The 19,497-nt window shown below is 53.2% G+C and overlaps 1 protein-coding gene across 8 annotated transcripts in view; it reads left to right on the plus strand.

Moving 5' to 3' along the window:
- HEPACAM (hepatic and glial cell adhesion molecule) overlaps positions 1-16,970 on the plus strand; it is a 106,816-nt gene extending 89,846 nt beyond the window's left edge. For all 8 annotated transcript variants that reach the window (XM_043533865.1, XM_037882169.2, XM_037882163.2 and 5 more), the window contains 4 exons: positions 8,067-8,160; positions 10,168-10,241; positions 12,294-12,364; positions 14,389-16,970. In XM_043533865.1, coding sequence (XP_043389800.1) covers positions 8,067-8,160; positions 10,168-10,241; positions 12,294-12,364; positions 14,389-14,685 — 536 coding nt within the window. In that variant the 3' untranslated portion in view covers positions 14,686-16,970. The remainder of the gene's footprint in view (positions 1-8,066; positions 8,161-10,167; positions 10,242-12,293; positions 12,365-14,388) is intronic.
- Positions 16,971-19,497: the final 2,527 nt, after the last annotated feature.

A 19,497-nucleotide genomic window follows, 5' to 3' on the forward strand; every position in this document is an offset into this window, starting at 1 on the left:
CCAGTCGCTAAGACAAACAAGTTTGTTTACATTTACAGGAGATAATGCTGCCCGCTTCTTATTTACAGTGTCACTTGAAAGTGAGAACAGGCATTCACATGGCACTTTTGTAGCTGGCATTGCAAGATATTTAGGTGCCAGACATGCTAAACATTCGTATACCCCTTCATGCTTCGGCCACCATTCCAGAGGACATGCTTCCATGCTGATGATGCTCATTAAAAAAGAATGTGATTGTAGGTCCTCTGCTCTGTTTTACCTGCACTCTGCAGCATATTTCATGTTCTAGCCGTGTCGGATGATGACCCTGCACACGTTGTTCGTTTTAAGAACACTTTCACTGCAGATTTGACAAAACGCAAAGACGGTACCAATGTGAGATTTCTAAAGATAGCTACAGCGCTCGACCCAAGGTTTAAGAATTTGAAGTGTCTTCCAAAAATCAGAGAGGGATGAGGTGTGGAGCATGCTTTCAGAAGTCTTAAAAGAGCAACACTCTGATGCGGAAACTACAGAACCCGAACCACCAAAAAATAAAATCAACCTTCTGCTGGTGGCCTCTGACTCAGATGATGAAAGTGAACATGCGTTGGTCTGCACTGCTATGGATCGTTATCGAGCAGAACCCGTCATCGGCATGGACGCATGACCTCTGGAATGGTGGTTGAGGCATGAAGGGACATATGATCCTTTAGTGCATCTGGCATGTAAATATCTTGAGATGCCGGCTACAATAGTACCATGTAAACACCTGTTCTCACTTTCAGGTGACATTGTAAACAAGAAGTGGGCAGCACTATTAAGGTTGCCAACTCGCTAATCGCACAAAACCGAACACCTTTACCTCTCCCCCTGCCCCACCCCCACTCACTCCATCCCCCCTCCCTCCGTTGCTCGCTCTCTCCCACCCTCACTCACTTTCACCAGGCTGGGGCAGGGGGTTGGGGTGCGGGAGGGGGTGAGGGCTCCAGCTGAGGGTGTGGGTTCTAGGGTGGGGCCAGAGATGAGGGGTTCAGGGTGCAGGAGGGAGCTCTGGGCTGGGGCAGGTGATTGGGGTGCAGGAGGGGGTGAGGGCTCCAGCTGGTGGTGCAGGTTCTGTGGTGGGACCAGAGATAAGGGGTTTGGGGTGCAGGAGGGGCACAAGGTTCTGAAGATTCAGAGCAGGCTGCGCAGCGCGGACAGGAGGACGGTGAAGAAATCTGGTAACATGTGACCTCCAGAAGAAGAAGGGGGAACGTCCATGTACCAGCAATGCAGATACAGGTAAGTAACCGTTTTCATGTTCTCTCCACAGGTACCATTGCGGGGAGTGGCCCAGATGATACGTCTGGGGGAAGGGAGCAGAAGGAGACTCCACCAGTTGAAAGGCATGAGATGCACTGTCCTAGGGTTGGGGGTTCCATGACCACCACTCCCAAGAGAAGGAGGCGGGTGGTGGTGGTCGGGGATTCTCTCCTCAGGGGGACTGAGTCATCTATCTGCCGCCCTGACCGGGAAAACAGAGAAGTCTGCTGCTTGCCAGGGGCTAAGATTTGTGATGTGACGGAGAGTCTGCCGAGACTCATCAAGCCCTCGGATCGCTACCCCTTCCTGCTTTTCCACGTGGGCACCAATGATACTGCCAAGAATGACCTTGAGCGGATCACTGCAGACTACGTGGCTCTGGGAAGGAGGATAAAGGAGTTTGAGGTGCAAGTGGTGTTCTCGTCCATCCTCCCCGTGGAAGGAAAAGGCCGGGGAAGGGATCGTCGAATCGTGGAAGTCAATGAATCGCTACGCAGGTGGTGTCGGAGAGAAGGCTTTGAATTCTTCGACCATGGGATGGTGTTCCAAGAAGGAGGAGTGCTAGGCAGAGACGGGCTCCACTTAACGAAGAGAGGGAAGAGCATCTTCGCGAGCAGGCTGGCTAACCTAGTGAGGAGGGCTTTAAACTAGGTTCACCAGGGGAAGGAGACCAAAGCCTTGAGGTAAGTGGGGAAGCAGGATACCGGGAGGAAGCACGAGCAGGAGCGTGTGAGAGGGGAGGGCTCCTGCCTCATACTGAGAACAAGGGGCGATCAGCGGGTTATCTCAAGTGCCTGTGTAACCCTTCTGCCCGTCAGAGTTGGCAGCAACAAGGGCCGGGTTCAATATCTAGGGGATCCATTCCAATAACACAATGCAAACCGGCTCGAGCCCCCACCCAGTGACCTGGGACAAATATATACCACCCCTGCTGGGCGCCTCCAAGAGGCAATACTTCCCCTCTCGCAAGCACATAGTCTGAGTGTAGCAAAAAGCCTTTTAATAACAGAGAGAAACAATGTGGTATTATATTGGGGAAACACCACCAACAGGATTCATAACACAACCCATGAGCAAAAACCCCACCCCAAGCAAACTGGGGCATGTCCTTTCCCTTTGGTTCTTGAGTCCAGCAACCCAAAATCACCCAAAGTCCCAAAAGTCCAGTGGACCAAAAGTCTCTGTTCCTGGTCAGGGTAGCCCCAGAGTTCGAAAGTTTATCTGCAGAGCTTTACCTCCCAACCTGGGTGGAGATGTGGGGGAGGGGGAGAGAGAGAGAGAGGCAAGGGGGCACCTTACACGATCTGAAGCTGAGCGCCCCACAGCTCCACCCCGCTCTGCTCCACCAGCCGCCCCACAAACTGCTTCGCTTGGCTCAGCTCGGCTCTGCGGCCCACAAGCAGTTGGGCCACAAACAGCCGTCCCACAAACTGCTCCGCGTCCCACAAGGAACTCCCGCCGTCCTACGAACTGCTCCACCAGCCTGTCCACAAGGCAATCCAGCACTCCTTGCAAACTGCTCCACAATATATCTTCAGGCTCCCCCACTACTTAACACAACGCTCAGTGATTTCAGCTCTTAGGTGAATTCAGCTTGTAGTAGGGGAGCCTCAGTGCTGGTGCACCTTTAGCCCAAAGTGAGCTCAGCAGCCTGTAACTAGACTCCTAATAGAATCAAAATTAGCTCTGATATTCCACAGTGGAGAGAGGAGGAAGTGGAATTAGCATGTAAGGCCCTCACCAAGAGGCCCATGCCACCAAGTATTAATACTTGTCCCCACCTCTCTCTATTTACAGAGTTTTGTAACCCATGTCCCTTGCATGTCCCCTAGCAAGTGCTGATTAGTTGATGGCGAGTCCCTACATCATAATAAAAGGCCCAGTACAGTTCCAAGCACAGTTCCCATAATCAGGGTAATAACAATTTATTCTTCCTGCCCCAATAACAGAGACACTGGGGATCCCACAGCAGCCAAAATGACCATTTGGGCAGCTATGGGCTCATGCTAGGCGGGGTGGGTGTGCCTATGCAAATGAGATCAGCCCCTGAAGTTCTTTTCCACAACTTGCCACACCTCACCACCAGATGTCAGGGTGGAGCTCATCCTGACTCTGCTTACACCTATATACAAATGCACAAAGCCTGGGAAGCAAGCAGGGAGAACTGGAGGTCCTGGCAGAGTCAGGGAATTATGATGTGATTGGAATAACGGAGACTTGGTGGGATAACTCGCATGACTGGAGTACTGTCATGGATGGGTATAAATTGTTCAGGAAGGACAGGCAGGGAAGAAAAGGTGGGGGAGTTGCACTGTATGTAAGGGAGCAGTATGACTGCTCAGAGCTCAAGTATGAAACTGCAGAAAAACCTGAGAGTCTCTGGATTAAGTTTAGAAGCCTGAGCAACAAGGGTGATGTCGTGGTGGGAGTCTGCTATAGACCACCGGACCAGGGGGATGAGGTGGACGAGGCTTTCTTCCGGCAAGTCACAGAAGCTAGTAGATCGCACGCTCTGGTTCTCAAGGGAGACTTCAATCACCCTGATATCTGCTGGGAGAGCAATACAGCGGTGCACAGACAATCCAGGAAGTTTTTGGAAACTATAGGGGACAAGTTCCTGGTGCAAGTGCTGGAGGAACCAACTAGGGGTGGAGCTCTTCTTGACCTGCTGCTCACAAACGGGAAGAATTAGTAGGGGAAGGAAAAGTGGATGGTAACCTGGGAGGCAGTGACTATGAGATGGTCGAGTTCAGGATCCTGACACAAGGAAGAAAGGAAAGCAGCAGAATACGGAACCTGGACTTCAGAAAAGCAGACTTTGACTCCCTCAGGGAACTGATGGGCAAGATCCCCTGAGAGAATAACATGAGGGGGAAAGGAGTCCAGGAGAGCTGGCTGTATTTTAAAGAATGCTTATTGAGGTTACAGGGACAAACCATCCCGATGTGTAGAAAGAATAGTAAATATGGCAGGCGACCAGCTTGGCTTAACAGTGAAATCCTTGCTGATCTTAAACACAAAAAAGAGGCTTACAAGAAGTGGAAGATTGGACAAATGACCAGGGATGAGTATATAAATATTGCTCGGGCATGTAGGAGTGAAATCAGGAAGGCTAAATCACACCTGGAGTTGGAGCTAGCGAGGGATGTTAAGAGTAACAAGAAGGGTTTCTTCAGGTATGTTGGCAATAAGAAGAAAGCCAAGGAAAGTGTGGGCCCCTTACTAAATGAGGGAGGCAACCTAGTGACAGAGGATGTGGAAAAAGCTAATGTACTCAATGCTTTTTTTGCCTCTGTCTTCATGAACAAGGTCAGCTCCCAGACTACTGCACTGGGCAGCACAGCATGGGGAGGAGGTGGCCAGCCCTCTGTGGAGAAAGAAGTGGTTCGGGACTATTTAGAAAAGCTGGACGAGCACAAGTCCATGGGACTGGATGCGTTGCATCCGAGAGTGCTAAAGGAATTGGCGGATGTGATTGCAGAGCCATTGGCCATTATCTTTGAAAACTCATGGCGATCGGGGGAAGTCCCGGACGACTGGAAAAAGGCTAATGTAGTGCCCATCTTTAAAAAAGGGAAGAAGGACGATCCTGGGAACTACAGGCCAGTCAGCCTCACCTCAATCCCTGGAAAAATCATGGAGCATGTCCTCAAGGAATCAATTCTGAAGCACTTAGACGAGAGGAAAGTGATCAGGAACAGTCAGCATGGATTCACCAAGGGAAAGTCATGCCTGACTAATCTAATTGCCTTCTATGATGAGATAACTGGTTCTGTGGATGAAGGGAAAGCAGTGGACGTGTTATTCCCCGACTTTAACAAAGCTTTTGACACGGTCTCCCACAGTATTCTTGCCAGCAAGTTAAAGAAGTATGGGCTGGATGGATGCACTACAAGGTGGGTAGAAAGTTGGCTAGATTGTCGGGCTCAACGGGTAGTGATAAATGGCTCCATGTCTAGTTGGCAGCCGGTATCTAGTGCCCCAAGGGTCGGTCCTGAGGCCGGTTTTGTTCAATATCTTCATTAATGATCTGGAGGATGGTGTGGATTGCACCCTGAGCAAGTTTGCGGATGGCACTAAACTGGGAGGAGTGGTGGATATGCTGGAGGGTAGGGATAAGATACAGAGGGACCTAGACAAATTGGAGGATTTGGCCGAAAGAAATCTGATGAGGTTCAACAAGGACAAGTGCAGAGTCCTGCACTTAGGACGGAAGAATCCAATGAACCGCTACAGACTAGGGACCGAATGGCTAGGCAGCAGTTCTGCAGAGAAGGACCTAGGGGTGACAGTGGACGAGAAGCTGGATATGAGTCAACAGTGTGCCCGTGTTGCCAAGAAGGCCAACGGCATTTTGGGGTGTATAAGTAGGGGCATTGCCAGCAGATCGAGGGATGTGATCATTCCCCTCTATTCGACATTGGTGAGGCCTCATCTGGAGTACTGTGTCCAGTTTTGGGCCCCACACTACAAGAAGGATGTGGAGAAATTGGAGAGTCCAGCGAAGGGCAACAAAAATGATTAGGGGTCTGGAACACATGACTTATGAGGAGAGGCTGAGGGAACTGGGATTGTTTAGTCTGCAGAAGAGAAGAATGAGGGGGGATTTGATAGCTGCTTTTAACTATCTGAAAGGTGGATCCAAAGAGGATGGATCTAGACTATTCTCAGTGATAGCAGATGACAGGACAAGGAGTAATGGTCTCAAGTTGCAGTGGGGGAGGTTTAGGTTGGATATTAGGAAAACCTTTTTCACTAGGAGGGTGGTGAAACACTGGAATGCGTTACCTAGGGAGGTGGTGGAATCCCCTTCCTTAGACGTTTTTAAGGTCAGGCTTGACAAAGCCCTGGCTGGGATGATTTAGTTGGGATTGGTCCTGCTCTGGGCAGGGGGTTGGACTAGATGGCCTCCGGAGGTCCCTTCCAACTCTGTTATTCTATGATTCTATAGGGGGCTCATGGCTGGGGCAGGGGGTTGGGGTGTGGGAGGGGGGTGTAGGGTCTGCACTCTGGGAGGGAGTTTGGGTGCAGGAGGGGGCTCAGGGCTGAGGTTTAGATGCAGGAGGGGATGTGGAATGTGGGCTCTGAGAGGGAGTTTGGGTGTGGGAGGGGGCTCGGGGCTGGGGCAGGGGGGTGGAGTGCAGGACAGGGTGTGAGGTGAGGGCTCCAGGAGGGAGTTATGGTGCGGGAGGGGGTTCTGACCTGGGGCAGGGGGTTGGGGTGCAGGAGGGGGATTCGGGTGCAGGCTCCAGTTGGGTGGCACTTACCTCAGGTGGCTCCTGGGCGACAGTGCAGTGGGGCTAAGGCAGGCTCCTGCCTGCCCTGCCCTGCCTCCATGCAGCTCCTGGAAGTGGCTGGCATGCCCAGCTCCTAGGCGGAGGGACCGGGGAGTTCTGTGCGCTGCCTGCTCTTTCAGGCACCAGCCCCGCAGCTTGGGCAGGGACAGCATGGGGAGCCCCTGTGGCTGCCCCTGCACCTAGGAGCCGAACATGCCGGCCGCTTATTTGAGCCACACAGAGCCAGGGCAGGTAGGGAACCTGCCTTAGCCCCACTGCTCCACCAACCGGACCTTTAGCGGCCCGGTCAGCAGTGCTGACCAGAGTCACCAGGGCCCCTTTTTGACTGGGCATTCCAGTTGAAAACCAGATGCCTGGCAACCCTAAGCATTATGTCCTGCAAATGTAAACAAATTTGTTTGTCTGAGCGATTGGATGAGCAAGAAGTAGGACTGAGTGGACTTGTAAGTTCTAATGCTTTACATTGTTTTATTTTTGAGTGCAGTTATTTTTTGTTCATAATTCTACATTTGTAAGTTCAACTGTCATGATAAAGAAATTGCTCTGCAGTACTTGTATTAGGCAAATTGAAAAATACTATTTCTTTTGTTTTTACAGTGCAAATATTTGTAATAAAAATAAATATAAAGTCAGCACTGAAGACTGTATTCTGTGAAATCAATATATGTGAAAATATAGAAAACATCCAAAAATATTAAAATAAATGGTATTCTATTATTGTTTAACAGTGTGATTAATCGCACGATTAATTGCGATGACTTTTTTTAATCACTTGACAGCCCTAATATTTATATATATATATAAAAACTAAATTTTCCCATCATACTGTTTAAATATGAATAGTACTATAGTAAATGACGCAATGAATTCACACTACGATGGCTCTTTTGGGTACTGTTGATCGCTAATTTGGCTCCTGAATCCCTGAGGTCTGAGTCTCACTGACAGACAATCCCCCAGCCTGGGCGCTGAGGGTCCAGTGTGTCCGAGATCCAGGGCCAGCAAATGTTCTCTGCTAGTCGCTGGCATTCAGTGCCGCTGCAGCATCCCTGCCGGGTACGGTGTTTGACAGACACCTGGGAAGTGATGCAGCAGGGCACTTAACTAGGTCCTGGGGGCTCAGGCTGGAAGCCTGGAAGAGGGGCAAATTGTCTCTTTTTGCACCATTTGCCTTATGCTGGGGGCCCAGAGAGGCTGCTCCAGCTCTTCTCCAGCCCTCCCCAGCTGTGTGTGTTGGAACTGAAAGAAACAGCGGATTGTGTTCATCTCCAGGGCTGTTTGGGTTCTCCTCCGTCAGTGGGAGCTGGGGCATCCCTGGCAGGGTGTCAGCGTGACCCCGAGCTGAGCACTGCTGAGGGCGGACTGACGCTGGGGTTGTTCCTTGTACTGTCTGCAGAGAGCAGAATGGGCATTGAAAAGGCTGAGGCAGTGGCAGGGCAGCCGCTGTGGGTGTGAGCGGTAATTCCTCTGCCTTCTCTCTCCTAGGAAGGAGTTCCCTCTACATAATCCTCTCCACTGGGGGCATTTTCCTTCTCGTCACCTTGGTGACGGTCTGTGCCTGCTGGAAACCCTCCAAAAAGTGAGCATTTTCACCTAACTTGAATAAAATACTTGTCACTCTGCTTCCCCAGTGCCAGCCTCCCAGCTCCCAGCCCCATCTTGGGGATTGCACAGGGACACAGCTCCCTCTGGCTGCTCCCCCGTGCCAGCCTCCCAGCCCCATCCCGGGGATCACACAGGGACACAGCTCCCCCTGGCTGCTCCCCCGTGCCAGCCTCCCGGCTCCCAGCCCCATCCCAGGTATTGCACAGGGACACAGCTCCCCCGATGGATCCCCTGCACCAGGCTCCCGGCTCCCAGCCCGATCCCGGGTATTGCACAGGGACACAGCTCCCCCTGGCTGCTCCCCTCCCGGCTCCCAGCCCTATCCCAGGGATCGCATGGGGACACAGCTTCCCCGGCTGCTCCCCCTGCTCTGTCAGGCCTCTCTCTTGGACACACCAGTATTTATCTGTATTTGTTTCCTTGTGGCCTATTCTCTCTCTTTCCAATCTGTCCTCTCACGCTGCATGTTCTCACCCATGCCAGCCGTGACGGGGGGAATGGGGTGGGGCTGGCTGAGGAGCTGGGAGCACTCTGGGGACCATCTCCCAGCAAATGGCTCCATATGGTTTGCTGGGCTGTCTGTGGACCCGGGTGGCTTCTGTCTGCCACAGGGAACACAACCCCAGTAACACGTCCTTGGTGTCTTTATTATCTCCGAGAAGGGGCTCCCCAGAGCCCTGGGCACTTAAACTCGACAAACTCCACAATCAATCAAACCTACCATGAACTGACCCCCCCAGGAATAACCCCAATAACCCCACGCGCCCAGCGGGGCAGAGTCCCCGCTGCGTGCAGACAGGAGGGGCTGTCTCAGCGCTGGGCATGGCTCATGATTATCTGCCCTGATCGCAGGACAGAACAGCCTGGGATGGCTCTACCAAAGGGACCGCAAGTCGTCGTCCCCCCCCCCCCGCTGTAGTTCACTTTCAAATAGTGTCTTACAAAGTCTTGGGTTGGTTTTTTAAAAACCAGAAATGTTTAAAATTGGGGAAGGCTAAATACCAGCTTATCTCCTCCTCAACAATAGGGCAGACTGGGCTAACTAATCATGCACCCTGAGCTATTCCCAGACATAAACCCCTGATAAAAGTCAAGCCATTCCCAGTGGAGGAGCCCTACCCCAGCCCCTCCGTGACTAGGGCTGCCATAGAACCCGGGCTACAAGTCAGTTCCTTGTTTCACAGAATCTCAGGGTTGGAAGGGACCTCAGGAGGTCATCTAGTCCCACCCCCTGCTTAAAGCAGGACCAACCCCCAATTTTTGCCCCAGATCCCTAAATGGCCCCCTCAAGGATTAAACTCTCAACCCTGGGTTTAGCAGGCCAATGCTCAAACCACTGAGCTGTCCCTCCCCCCAATACTCCAGGTAGGATGCAGTGGATTCTGATCTTAGTCGCGCGGTGCCATTCTCATGTATATTTAACCCCTACTCCTCACCTGCCTTTTCCCTGGAGTCACTGCTGCAGTGCTGTTCCCTTCTGTCCCCCTAGAGCTGGGATCTCATCCCAATCCAATTCCCGAATCCCCTCAATCTCTCTCCCGCTCATTCACTGCCTGGCTGTTTCCCCACATTGCCCCACGTCACCCTATGTGTGTTTCAAACCATCCTGCTGTCCCAGGAATTTGCTGGCCATTATTGCAGTAGCTGAGGTGACAGGTCCTGGAGCAGGCAGGGTCCAGCTGCAGCATCTCCAAGACTCAGCTGCCATCCTCCTTTCATTTTGCAGTCCTAGGATTTTTGTTCCCTTCGGCCACTGAACACATTCCTCATCAGCGGCCTCGGCTGTGTATAAAGCTGGGGAGACCTCCCCAGCAGCAGTGCCTCAGTGCCATTGTGCTGCCTTGGAGCAGAAGAGCCGTGAGCATTGCAGGACAAGTAGCACACAAAGGCCTTCCCCTGGGACGAGAACATTGTTAGTAAAGGGTATCTGAGCACACGTCTCCCGGCTTGTTCTTTACCAAACACCTTGTACATTTAACAGAGACAAACAGAAGCTGGACAAGCAAAGCTCCTCCGAATACATGGATCAGAACGAAGAGCATTTAAAGCACGAAGGTAAATAATTGTCCTGAGATTCTGTCTACTCTGAACTCTCTGCAGGGCACAGATGGCTGGAGCCTCCCAGGGCTTGTTGGCCAATCCTGCCAATGTGGCTTTTGTTGCTATTTGTAGCCACTTATCACAGCACCTCTGCAGGCAAAGAAAACAGTCAAAGGGGAGTTTTCCTGTTGACACACACTGGGGAGCTCGGAAAACAGCTGGTAACGGCTTGTTGTCAGGGCTCCTTAGTGACCCTCTTCTTATGCGATGACCCTCACGACCTGCAGACCCTTGCCGTTAGGCGCAGTCGTCACTGCGGGACTCCTCACGCTGAGTAGCTCCAGAGCCACTAGTAAATGCTAGCTGGGTCAACGTCATGGACAATAAATAATAACAGGCTAGATTTTGTTCTGGCTTCCTGTATAAGAAAGGGCACCGGGCTCTGTCCTAAGCAATTATTTCCCAGGGATCCATTAGCCAGAAAATTAGTCCAAAGATGTTTAATCATGCTGTTATCCTGAATAATCAATGTGTGGGTGAAATGTCCCTGCCTGTGCACCATCCCAGAGCCAGGGTTAACTAGGGTGACCAGATGTCCCGATTTTATAGGGATGGTCCCAATTTTTGGGTCTTTTTCTTATATAGGCTCCTATTACCCCCCACCCCGTCCCGATTTTTCACATTTGCTGTCTGGTCACCCTAGGGTTAATGGACTACAGGCCTAAGCAAACCCACACTTTTAACATTGAGACAAACCAGCAGGAAGAGACAAGCGTTAATAAATACAGCGCCGGTGGCTCCGGCCCACATGTGTATACACAATTTCCCTTGTGATTTTTTGCACGCTCTTTCAGTTGTGCATTCTTTCAGCTATTAATCCTGAGCTCCCAGCATGGGGAACTTCAGGCATGTAACCACTCCTCTGTGGCATCGGTTCAATGGAAGCCCTGCTTCACATGGAGGTGGGAAATCTCCACTGAAGGCTTTGGAGCACCATGCTCTTGCAAAAAACTGTTTTCAGGTTTCTCTGCTTTCTAGCTCCTGAGTCCCATCATTTATTCTGGCTTCTGCTTAAGACCCTGTTCCTTCAGTGGGGCTCTGTATGCATGCATGAAACCAGAGGCCAGATGGGATCCTAAAGCAAGTGTTGTGTCACTCGGCCTGTTTGCGGGGCTGGGGGGTACAAAGAGACTTGTATAAGAACATAAGAACGGCCATACTGGATCAGACCAAAGGTCCGTCTAGCCCAGTATCCTGTCTTCCGACACTGGCCAGTGCCAGGTGCCCCAGAGGGAATGAACAGAACAGGTGACCATCAAGTGATCCATCCCCTGTCGCCATTGCCAGCTTCTGGCAAACAGAGGCTAGGGACACCATCCCTGCCCATCCTGTCTAATAGCCATTGATGGTCCTATCCTCCATAACCCCCTGGCTCCTGTTTGATTTTGCACAGACCATGAATCTGAGCAAAAAAGTCCTGTTTCCCTTTCCTGTATCTGAGCCAATTTCTCATGTGGGGCCCAGCAGAGGAGGGGTTCTATATGCCATAGGCCACCCCTAGAGCTGCTGGCTGCTTGCTCCCTAAACTTTAGTAGCTGATTGCTGTGATCTCAGGTTCCTGCTATGATGCAGCCTTTGGGGGCTGCCCACAGAATTTGTCTAAATATTACACTCGGGAGGGAGCCAATATTGCCAGCTCTGCCCACTCCTGATCAAGCACACATGGGCATGTGTTTACCCCACTCGTGTGTGGCTCTGTGCTTGGCAGCCCATGCCTGCACTGCAGTGTAATTCGGTCGCACAAACAACTGGCAGGATTTCCAAAATCTAGCTCAGTAAGTCTGACTTAATGGAGACTGGAAGATTGTGTAAACTTGCACTTTGAGTCTGTTCCTGTTCCTGGAATCTAGGCAAAGCCAGGAGGATTCTAACACCCACACACCAGGTCCGGCCTGGGCAGCAGCTGGATGGACGGACGGACACACAAACACACACACGCTGTGCGTAGGGTCCTTCTCCAGTTATTAATCAGAAATGTCACTGGGGTTTGTTGCTGTTTCTGTGCAGTTGAGATTGTCCCCCGCAGCGGAGAACATGAACGCAGGAATCCGGTTGCTCTCTACATCTTAAAGGACAAAGTAAGTGTTGTGCTTTGTAAGCCGTAGGGTCTGTAGGCCAGTAATTTCACAGCTTTCCCCTGGGATGGCGCAGGGCAATTTCTTTCCATATAAGAGGGTGAAACAGCGTTGTTCCAGGCAAGGCCAAAGGGGACACGTTCACATGGAGGCACGGGCATGGGTCCTGTAAATGGGCTCGCAATCCTGGAACTGTGTGAAACACTTTCAGTTAAGCCCTAGCAACTTTTGTTACCAGCACTAGTCATAGACTCGCTTGGCTGAGTCTTCTGCATTGCTTGGGGGAAGCTGTTTGTCTTGGACACATTTGGAGCAGTTTAGAGCCGTGCGTGGAAATTGGGCAGGGCTTGTGGTTTCGGGTGAAATAGGGGGAGACCCAGACATTCTGATTGAATTTCTCTGAGGTTTGAAGTTTGTTTGAACCAGAAACTCAAAGCAAAACTTGTGGGCCGTGAACCCCAGGGGGACCCACCCTGGAAATGGCCAGTCGAGCTCCTCCAAAGCAAACTGCTGAGATTCACCTGGCTCTAACAAACCTGCCATGCATGAAAAGAAGCTGGATCAGCACATGCCAGGGCGCATTTGCAGGTAGCAATGGGATTTGTGGCACCTGTGAGTTTGGCAGGTCCCAAGTAGCTGGCTGCAATGGAACATTCAACCCAGGATATCAGACGGCATTTATCTGGGTATGGAGGAGCCCGGCCCACCAAGTGTACAAAAATAGCCGGCCCCTGGCTTTCACTCCCACACAGCTCCAGTAGACCCCCTCCCTGTTACCAGGCCTCTGCACAGCTGACGATTGCAAGAAACAGGGTGAGCTTTTACCATGGGCCCAGAACGTGGGCTCCTTTGACAGTGGCTGCTGGGCGCTTCTGTTCCAGTAGTCCCAGGGCTGGGAACTCTTCCAGCACCCTGGGAGTGGATTAAATATGTCCAGCAGCCCAGCACTGGTGTGGCAGGATGGGCATCTCGCAGGGCTTCCTGCTTCGCTCAGTGCGACAGTGATCCCACACGAAAGCATCTCATAGAACCAATTATCAAACACATAAGGGGTAGCCAGCCCCAGGCCTAACAGAGACAGAACAGAAAAATGACAAGATTCTTCAAAAATTGAAATCCCCCCCTCCCCAATTTGCTAAGTCCCAAACCTGTCTTGGTAAGCCCAGGCTTTTCCAGATTATTGTCCCCTGCCTGAACTGTACACACAAGGAATTTCAAACGGCAAGGGGCTTTTTTCAGAATGCAACCTGGGAGGGATATAAAAACTAGCCGTTTAATGGCAGCTGAGTCACATCCTTAACCATGGACTGTGGCTTCTTCATTTCTCACCTGTTCTGTTATTAAAAAGAACAAGCAAGGAAGACAAGTTCAGGTTAAACAATGCCCCGCCCCCCCATCCTTCTCTCATTCAAGCTTATTGTGACTCAAGGGCAACACCTGCTGGTAGACGTGCAGAGAGCAGGGTGCTGTGCAGAAGCACTGTGGGCGTGGGCAGCAAAACGTGCCATTCTGATCCCCTGCAGGCTGAACCTTCTCCAGGGAAGGGAGCCGGTGTGTGCGATAATCCGCAGCTCAGGAGATCAGAAAGCACTATCTGAGCAGCGCTTTAGGGCAGGCAGCTCCTGGGAAACCCCCTCAAACGTCCAGGGGTCCGGCACTGGCAGCAAACACGATTGATGCTGTTTACAAAAGCCCTCTGGCATGATCTGTCCCCGCTCCGCAGCGGCCTGAGACCTGTCTGCGCTCAGAGGAGGATGGAGCAGATTGAACGATAGTAAGTCATGCTATCAAAGGCTGCCCGTGACGCCTAGTGCTGTGACTTGAGGGTCACACGAGCATTAATCCCTGTGTGGCTTTGGGAATGGAAAAGCGCTGGCTGGAGAACGCAGCTCCTGAACCCAGCTACGGCACTCCTGCAGGATCTGCCTCTTGCTGGCTTTTAAGGCCTGCCTCAACTGCAGTGTCCCTACTGTCTTTGCCCAGCTCATCCTGAATGCCACCTGTTGCTTCTTCTTGTATTCCTGAAGGATTCTCCGGAGGCGGAAGAGGAGTCCCCTCCGGATGCCAGAACCGCAGCTGAGCAAGGACCGCCCAGCTACTCCAGCTCTCCTCCTGGCAGATCCCCAGGTCCTCCTGTTCGATCGGCTCGCAGATATCACCGCTCCCCAGCCCGATCTCCAGCCTCCTCCAGAGTACACAAATCCCCACCAAGGTCCCCAGGCTCTCCTGTGTGCTCCCGGAGCGCTACTCGCATGCTGCGGACTGCTGGCGTTCACATCATCCGGGAGCAGGAGGAGGGCAACTCTGTCGAAATCAATGCCTGAGGGCATCTAGCTCATGTGAACAGAAAGCTCCCACTGCCTAGGAATGTGTCTATAGCAGGTGGCAGTGCGTTTGTTTCAGGCGTGTGTATGTCCGCGTGTGGGCCCAGGTACTGCCTGTAGATAAAGGTGAATCGCATTGCTCCGCTGGCTGGCTGAGCCCAGTTTAAAATTTACTGTAGCCTCAGTGTTCAAGCTTCAGCGGGTTTAAAGACACTAATTTGCTATTTAACACTCTAGAGCAATCCCAGGCAGCTCACTGAGCTTTGGCTTTCTGGGGTGTCAAACTAATTCCCTCACATTTGAGATCTGTCCCTATGCAGCGCTGCATGTGTGTGTGAGCGTGAGAATGTGTGTGTGTGTGTGTGTGTGCAGCTTAGCATGAGTAGGCATGTATGAGCAGACATGCTTCCGAGTGTGACTAGGTGTGCATGTCTGCGTGAATGTGCATCTCAGTGTGACATTACGTGAGCCTGTGGGCAAGTACATTTGCATGTGAGCTCGCACACACACACCCCCCTGTGGGCCGATGTCAGCGTGGAGCGTGTCTGTGGGCACACACACGTGTGGCCGTGTCCCTGTAGCGGGGGCCTGTCTGCATGTGCTGATCATTGGACGGACCTCGCAGACATTCACAAAGCATTGCAGTGCTGCTTTCAAGGGAGCAGAGGCCTAGGACTGTCAGGACACTGCTTGGTGAGTCGTTGCTCATTTACAGGGCTTGGTGCGAGGCTGGAAGGCCCGTCAGAGGCAGCATGCTGCTGAAGCTAGTCCATGCTTGTGCCGGAGTTAGGCTCGATGGCTGCGCTCAATGGAGTCACCCGGGCGCTGAATGCAGGGGGTTGGGCTGTGCCACTTTCCCCTCAAGCCAAACACAGGGTAGATCACATTCCAGACCTGATTCACCAGGCCTTTGCACAGGGCTTAATCCAGAAAAGGACACGACCCCCTCCAAGAAGCCGACACTTTGGCCGGTCAGTGATGTCTGCGCTCCCCCTTACCTGCTTTTCTGCATCTGAGTCTCAGCAAGCTGGATTTAAACGTGGCCCAAATGAGCAGGACTGCAGAGACTCCTCTGGTGTGTGAGTGTGCCCCCCAGCCGGCAGTGTTATCGCTGCGTGTGAACACGCACCGGCCGCTGACAAGAGCCGTCCCAGAATTAAGCATGCTCTGTCCTTCCATGTGACAAAAGCAAAGTAGACGGCCACTGGGTGGAGCTGACAGCCACAAAGAAGCTCACTGCGGGTCCCTGATCATGGGACCAGTTACAGGGGGCCCCAGCCACAGCCTACTTTAAAGCAGCCTCAGATCAAAATTTTCTGGCTGGCTGTGGCCCCAAGAGGGCAGCACGCTCGCCGAGAAGAGCCAGAGCAGTTTCCTTCCGGCAGTGCGTATGCCCAGGGCTGCCCAAGGGGCCAGCTTAGGAGCTGGCTATTCCAGTTGGGACCCCTCTCCGCACCACACCTATGCCACGGGGACTCCTCAGCTGAGGGGAACCTGCAGTTTCCAGCCCTTTGCCCCGCCAGAGCAGCGCAGAGGGCCCAAAACAGCTGCACGAAGTCACTGCTTCAGCGAGCGCCGATGTGAGTCCTGGCCCCACCAGGCCCCCAGCCTCAGCCTCATCTCATCTCTGCGCGGGGCAGCAGAGCAGGGCAGCTTTGCCAGCCCAGCAGGAGCCGCCCTGTTCCCGCCACGGCGCCGCCCCGTGGCGAAGCTGCAGGTGCAGGCTGGCGTGTGACACCCTGCTGCCTGCAGGGTCAGCTCCAGGTACTGCCACTGACTTCCTGTAGGCAGCCCCCCAGGCAGGGGGGACGGGGGACTTTCGAGGGCCCGGACTTGAACTCCAGGTCACTAGCACAGCTTGGGGTATGTTCTTTTGCTGTGAAATAGCTCTACGTCCCGTCACATACAGCTGCACGGACCACACTTCCTCGCAGTCTGCTTGCTTCTAGCACGCTGGGCCCTGGGATTTGCCTGACAAGTGTTTAGTTAGCCCGACTGCTGTCTTCCCTCCCCCCGCCAGCTCTGCCATGTCTTTATTTTCTGTGAACATTGCCTGTTCTTTGCACGGACGTTCAGACGTGACACTGGTGCATATTCATGTTGGACTTCTCTGGGGAGGGTGGCTTGGAGACGTGCATCCCAACCGCCAACAATGGGTGGTGAGAGAAGCTGCCATCTAGCCAGGAGGGGTCAGGGTCCCACGTCCTCCTCACACCCACGAGCTTGTACTGCATCCCTGTAAGAGCAGACACTGTGGACTAATAAACTAAACCTACTACCCTCCAGCCTGGCTGCTTTGCTCCATTCATCCGCCACCACTGCCAAACAAAACCTGGCGCCCAAGCTGCGCGCATCGCAGACAGGCGGGTCTGGCCGGCCGGGACCTGGGGCCTCACCTTCAACACGTAGAAACAGTTGAGGAAAAGCTTTAGGGTGATTTTAAGACTCCTTAGCACCTTTAGCCCACTGTGGAAAAGTTTTCGAGGCCAAACATGACCAACGCGCCTCTCAGGTCAGGCACTTTCTGCTCCTTGAGGAGGAGACGTGCTGAGCTGAAGGCCCAGAAAAACATCTCACTCTCTGAAGGAGGGAGCTTTGCAGGCTCACAGCCTGACCCAGCTCTCAGCCAGGCCAGAGTAAATCAGGAGTGACTCCCGCACCGGCAGTTATGTAAGACCTGTGAAGGAACTCGGATTGGGGGGCACTCCATCCTGGGGGGGCAGTCTTCACTGCAGAGGTAATCCAGGCGATCAGCACCCAGGTCTGAGCACTGAGTTGGTGCAGCCCAACTGCACTGCAAAGCCCTGCCCAAGTTACTGCATCCTCTTGGCGACTGCACGCCCTGATGTGTGTCGCTCGGTCTGCTGGGGGCACATCCCAGGGTGCGTTGTGCTGCACGGAGCAACCCGCTCTACGACTCTTCCCCGGTGAACAGTCAGAGAACTCGTCTGACCTCCTGGGGGGATTGTGGGAAAGCACTGGACGACTATCGGCACTGGAGTGATTTAACCTGCATCCTCTCTGCAAAGAGGGCAGGTCACCAGCCCTAGGGAGAGCAGTGCCCAGACTCCAGCCCACCTCCCAGCCAGGCCAGCTGGCGGGGGCTCAAAGCACCACCCCGCTCGGGGTGGGGGTGGGGTGGAGCCTGGGGAGAGCCAGGCAAACTGCAGTGAAGACAGACCCTGCGGGAGGAGCTGTCATCTCTGAGCCCAGCACATCCGGGAGGATCCTGAGCCCACAGAACTGGACAACTAGCCAGGAGTGCTCAGCCCCGGGCAGATTTCCTGGGACATGTCCCTCGAAAGAGGGGTGATCCTGGGAAAACCTGGTCAGGTGGCAACCCCTGGGGGGGGGGACATTGAGCCCCCCCCCCTGCAATTAAAGAGTGTGAGGGGAAGGAGGGGGCAAAGTCCATCCTGCGTGCCATGCCCCAGCCCAAAGCACGGGGCAGGCAGAGCCTGAGCACAGCTGGGTCGACTCCACCCCTCAGGGCAGATCCAAAGGGCCCGGGGTCAGTGTCTGAGCCCCTGGGGCCCCATCACCTTGGCAGGCTGCTGCCAAGGGAGCAACTGGTGCCCAGGGCGGAGAGGAGTGTGGGCACCTGTGGGAGCTGGGACAAGACCAAGTAACAGCAGAACCCCCTCCCACCCCCCCAAAAAAAACCCATTTAGTCCCAACCCCTGGGCTGGGGTCATGTGAATGGCTCTGCCACCCCCCAAGGCTCCCAGTGGCTCTGCCCCCTCTCCTCTGAGCCCCACAAACCCAGCTCTGCAGCCAGCAGCTGCCTTGTATGTGCTGCCGGGGGCCACCAGGCCTTGTGCCCTCCGCACAGAAGAGGGGGTCCCAGAGACCCTTCAATTTCACTTGATTTTTTACGCTAGAAACCCAGGTCCGGTCTAGGCTGGAAAACTGTGTGGGGAGCAGAGACCGGACACTGGCGATGCTGCAGGAGGGAAGCGAGCACAAGCGGCAGCACTGGTGGGGGACTGTCACCAGGCCGTGAACCCCTGGGGCCCGTTCGCTGGTACCAGGCATTTAACGCCAAGGACTCATTAACGCTTCGGTTAAAGGAAACCCGTGCCGGAGCCCCAGCACCCCTCTCCTCCCAGTAGCAGCCTCTGAGACGCCAGGGAGCCAGGCCAGGCCTGACGTGCCTGGAGCTGTACACAAAGCTGGGCTTCCAGTTCGCTGGGCAGAGTGAAAAATTTGGGGCGAGGGAGGAATTTGTTTCAGGTTGGCTCTAAATGAAATTTTTTTCAGTGAACTGAAATAGTTGAAAAAAATTGAATTGCCCAGCTGAATGAAACGTTTTGTTCAGCCAGAAACAAAGCCGTTCGGGTCGAAGGTTTTTAATCTTTTTCAAACATACAACTGAAGTCAAATAGCCCAACAGAAAGGTGTGATTTTTTCCAGAATTTTTATTTTGGGTTTTGGGGTGGTGTTTTGTTTATTAGGCAAATTCAACCAGATTTGTGAAATGTTTCCACCAATCCAAATCTGCGGTTTTGGTGGAAAAAAAAAAAAAGCTGGCCCGGAAGATTTCGCCCAGCTCTGATGGTTAATTCTAAGGTTGGCTCCAGGCAGAACAATCCTCAGCCAACTGTGTCATGCCGAAGCCAAGCAATAGCCCCAGTGCCTTGTGAGCAAGCAATGGGGAATCGCTCATCTGCGAGCCTCTGCCGCTGTAGAGTGCCCCTCGGGACAGAATGCACCTTACAGTGCACCGAGAAGGAGGGCCCTGCTGTAACTGGGTGTGGCATGAACCAAGTCCCTTCCTTGCCTGCCCCACAGGACTGGCCAGCTCATGACCCC

This window comes from Chelonia mydas, chromosome 22, assembly GCF_015237465.2.
Source record: "Chelonia mydas isolate rCheMyd1 chromosome 22, rCheMyd1.pri.v2, whole genome shotgun sequence".
Taxonomy (NCBI): Eukaryota; Metazoa; Chordata; order Testudines; family Cheloniidae; genus Chelonia; species Chelonia mydas.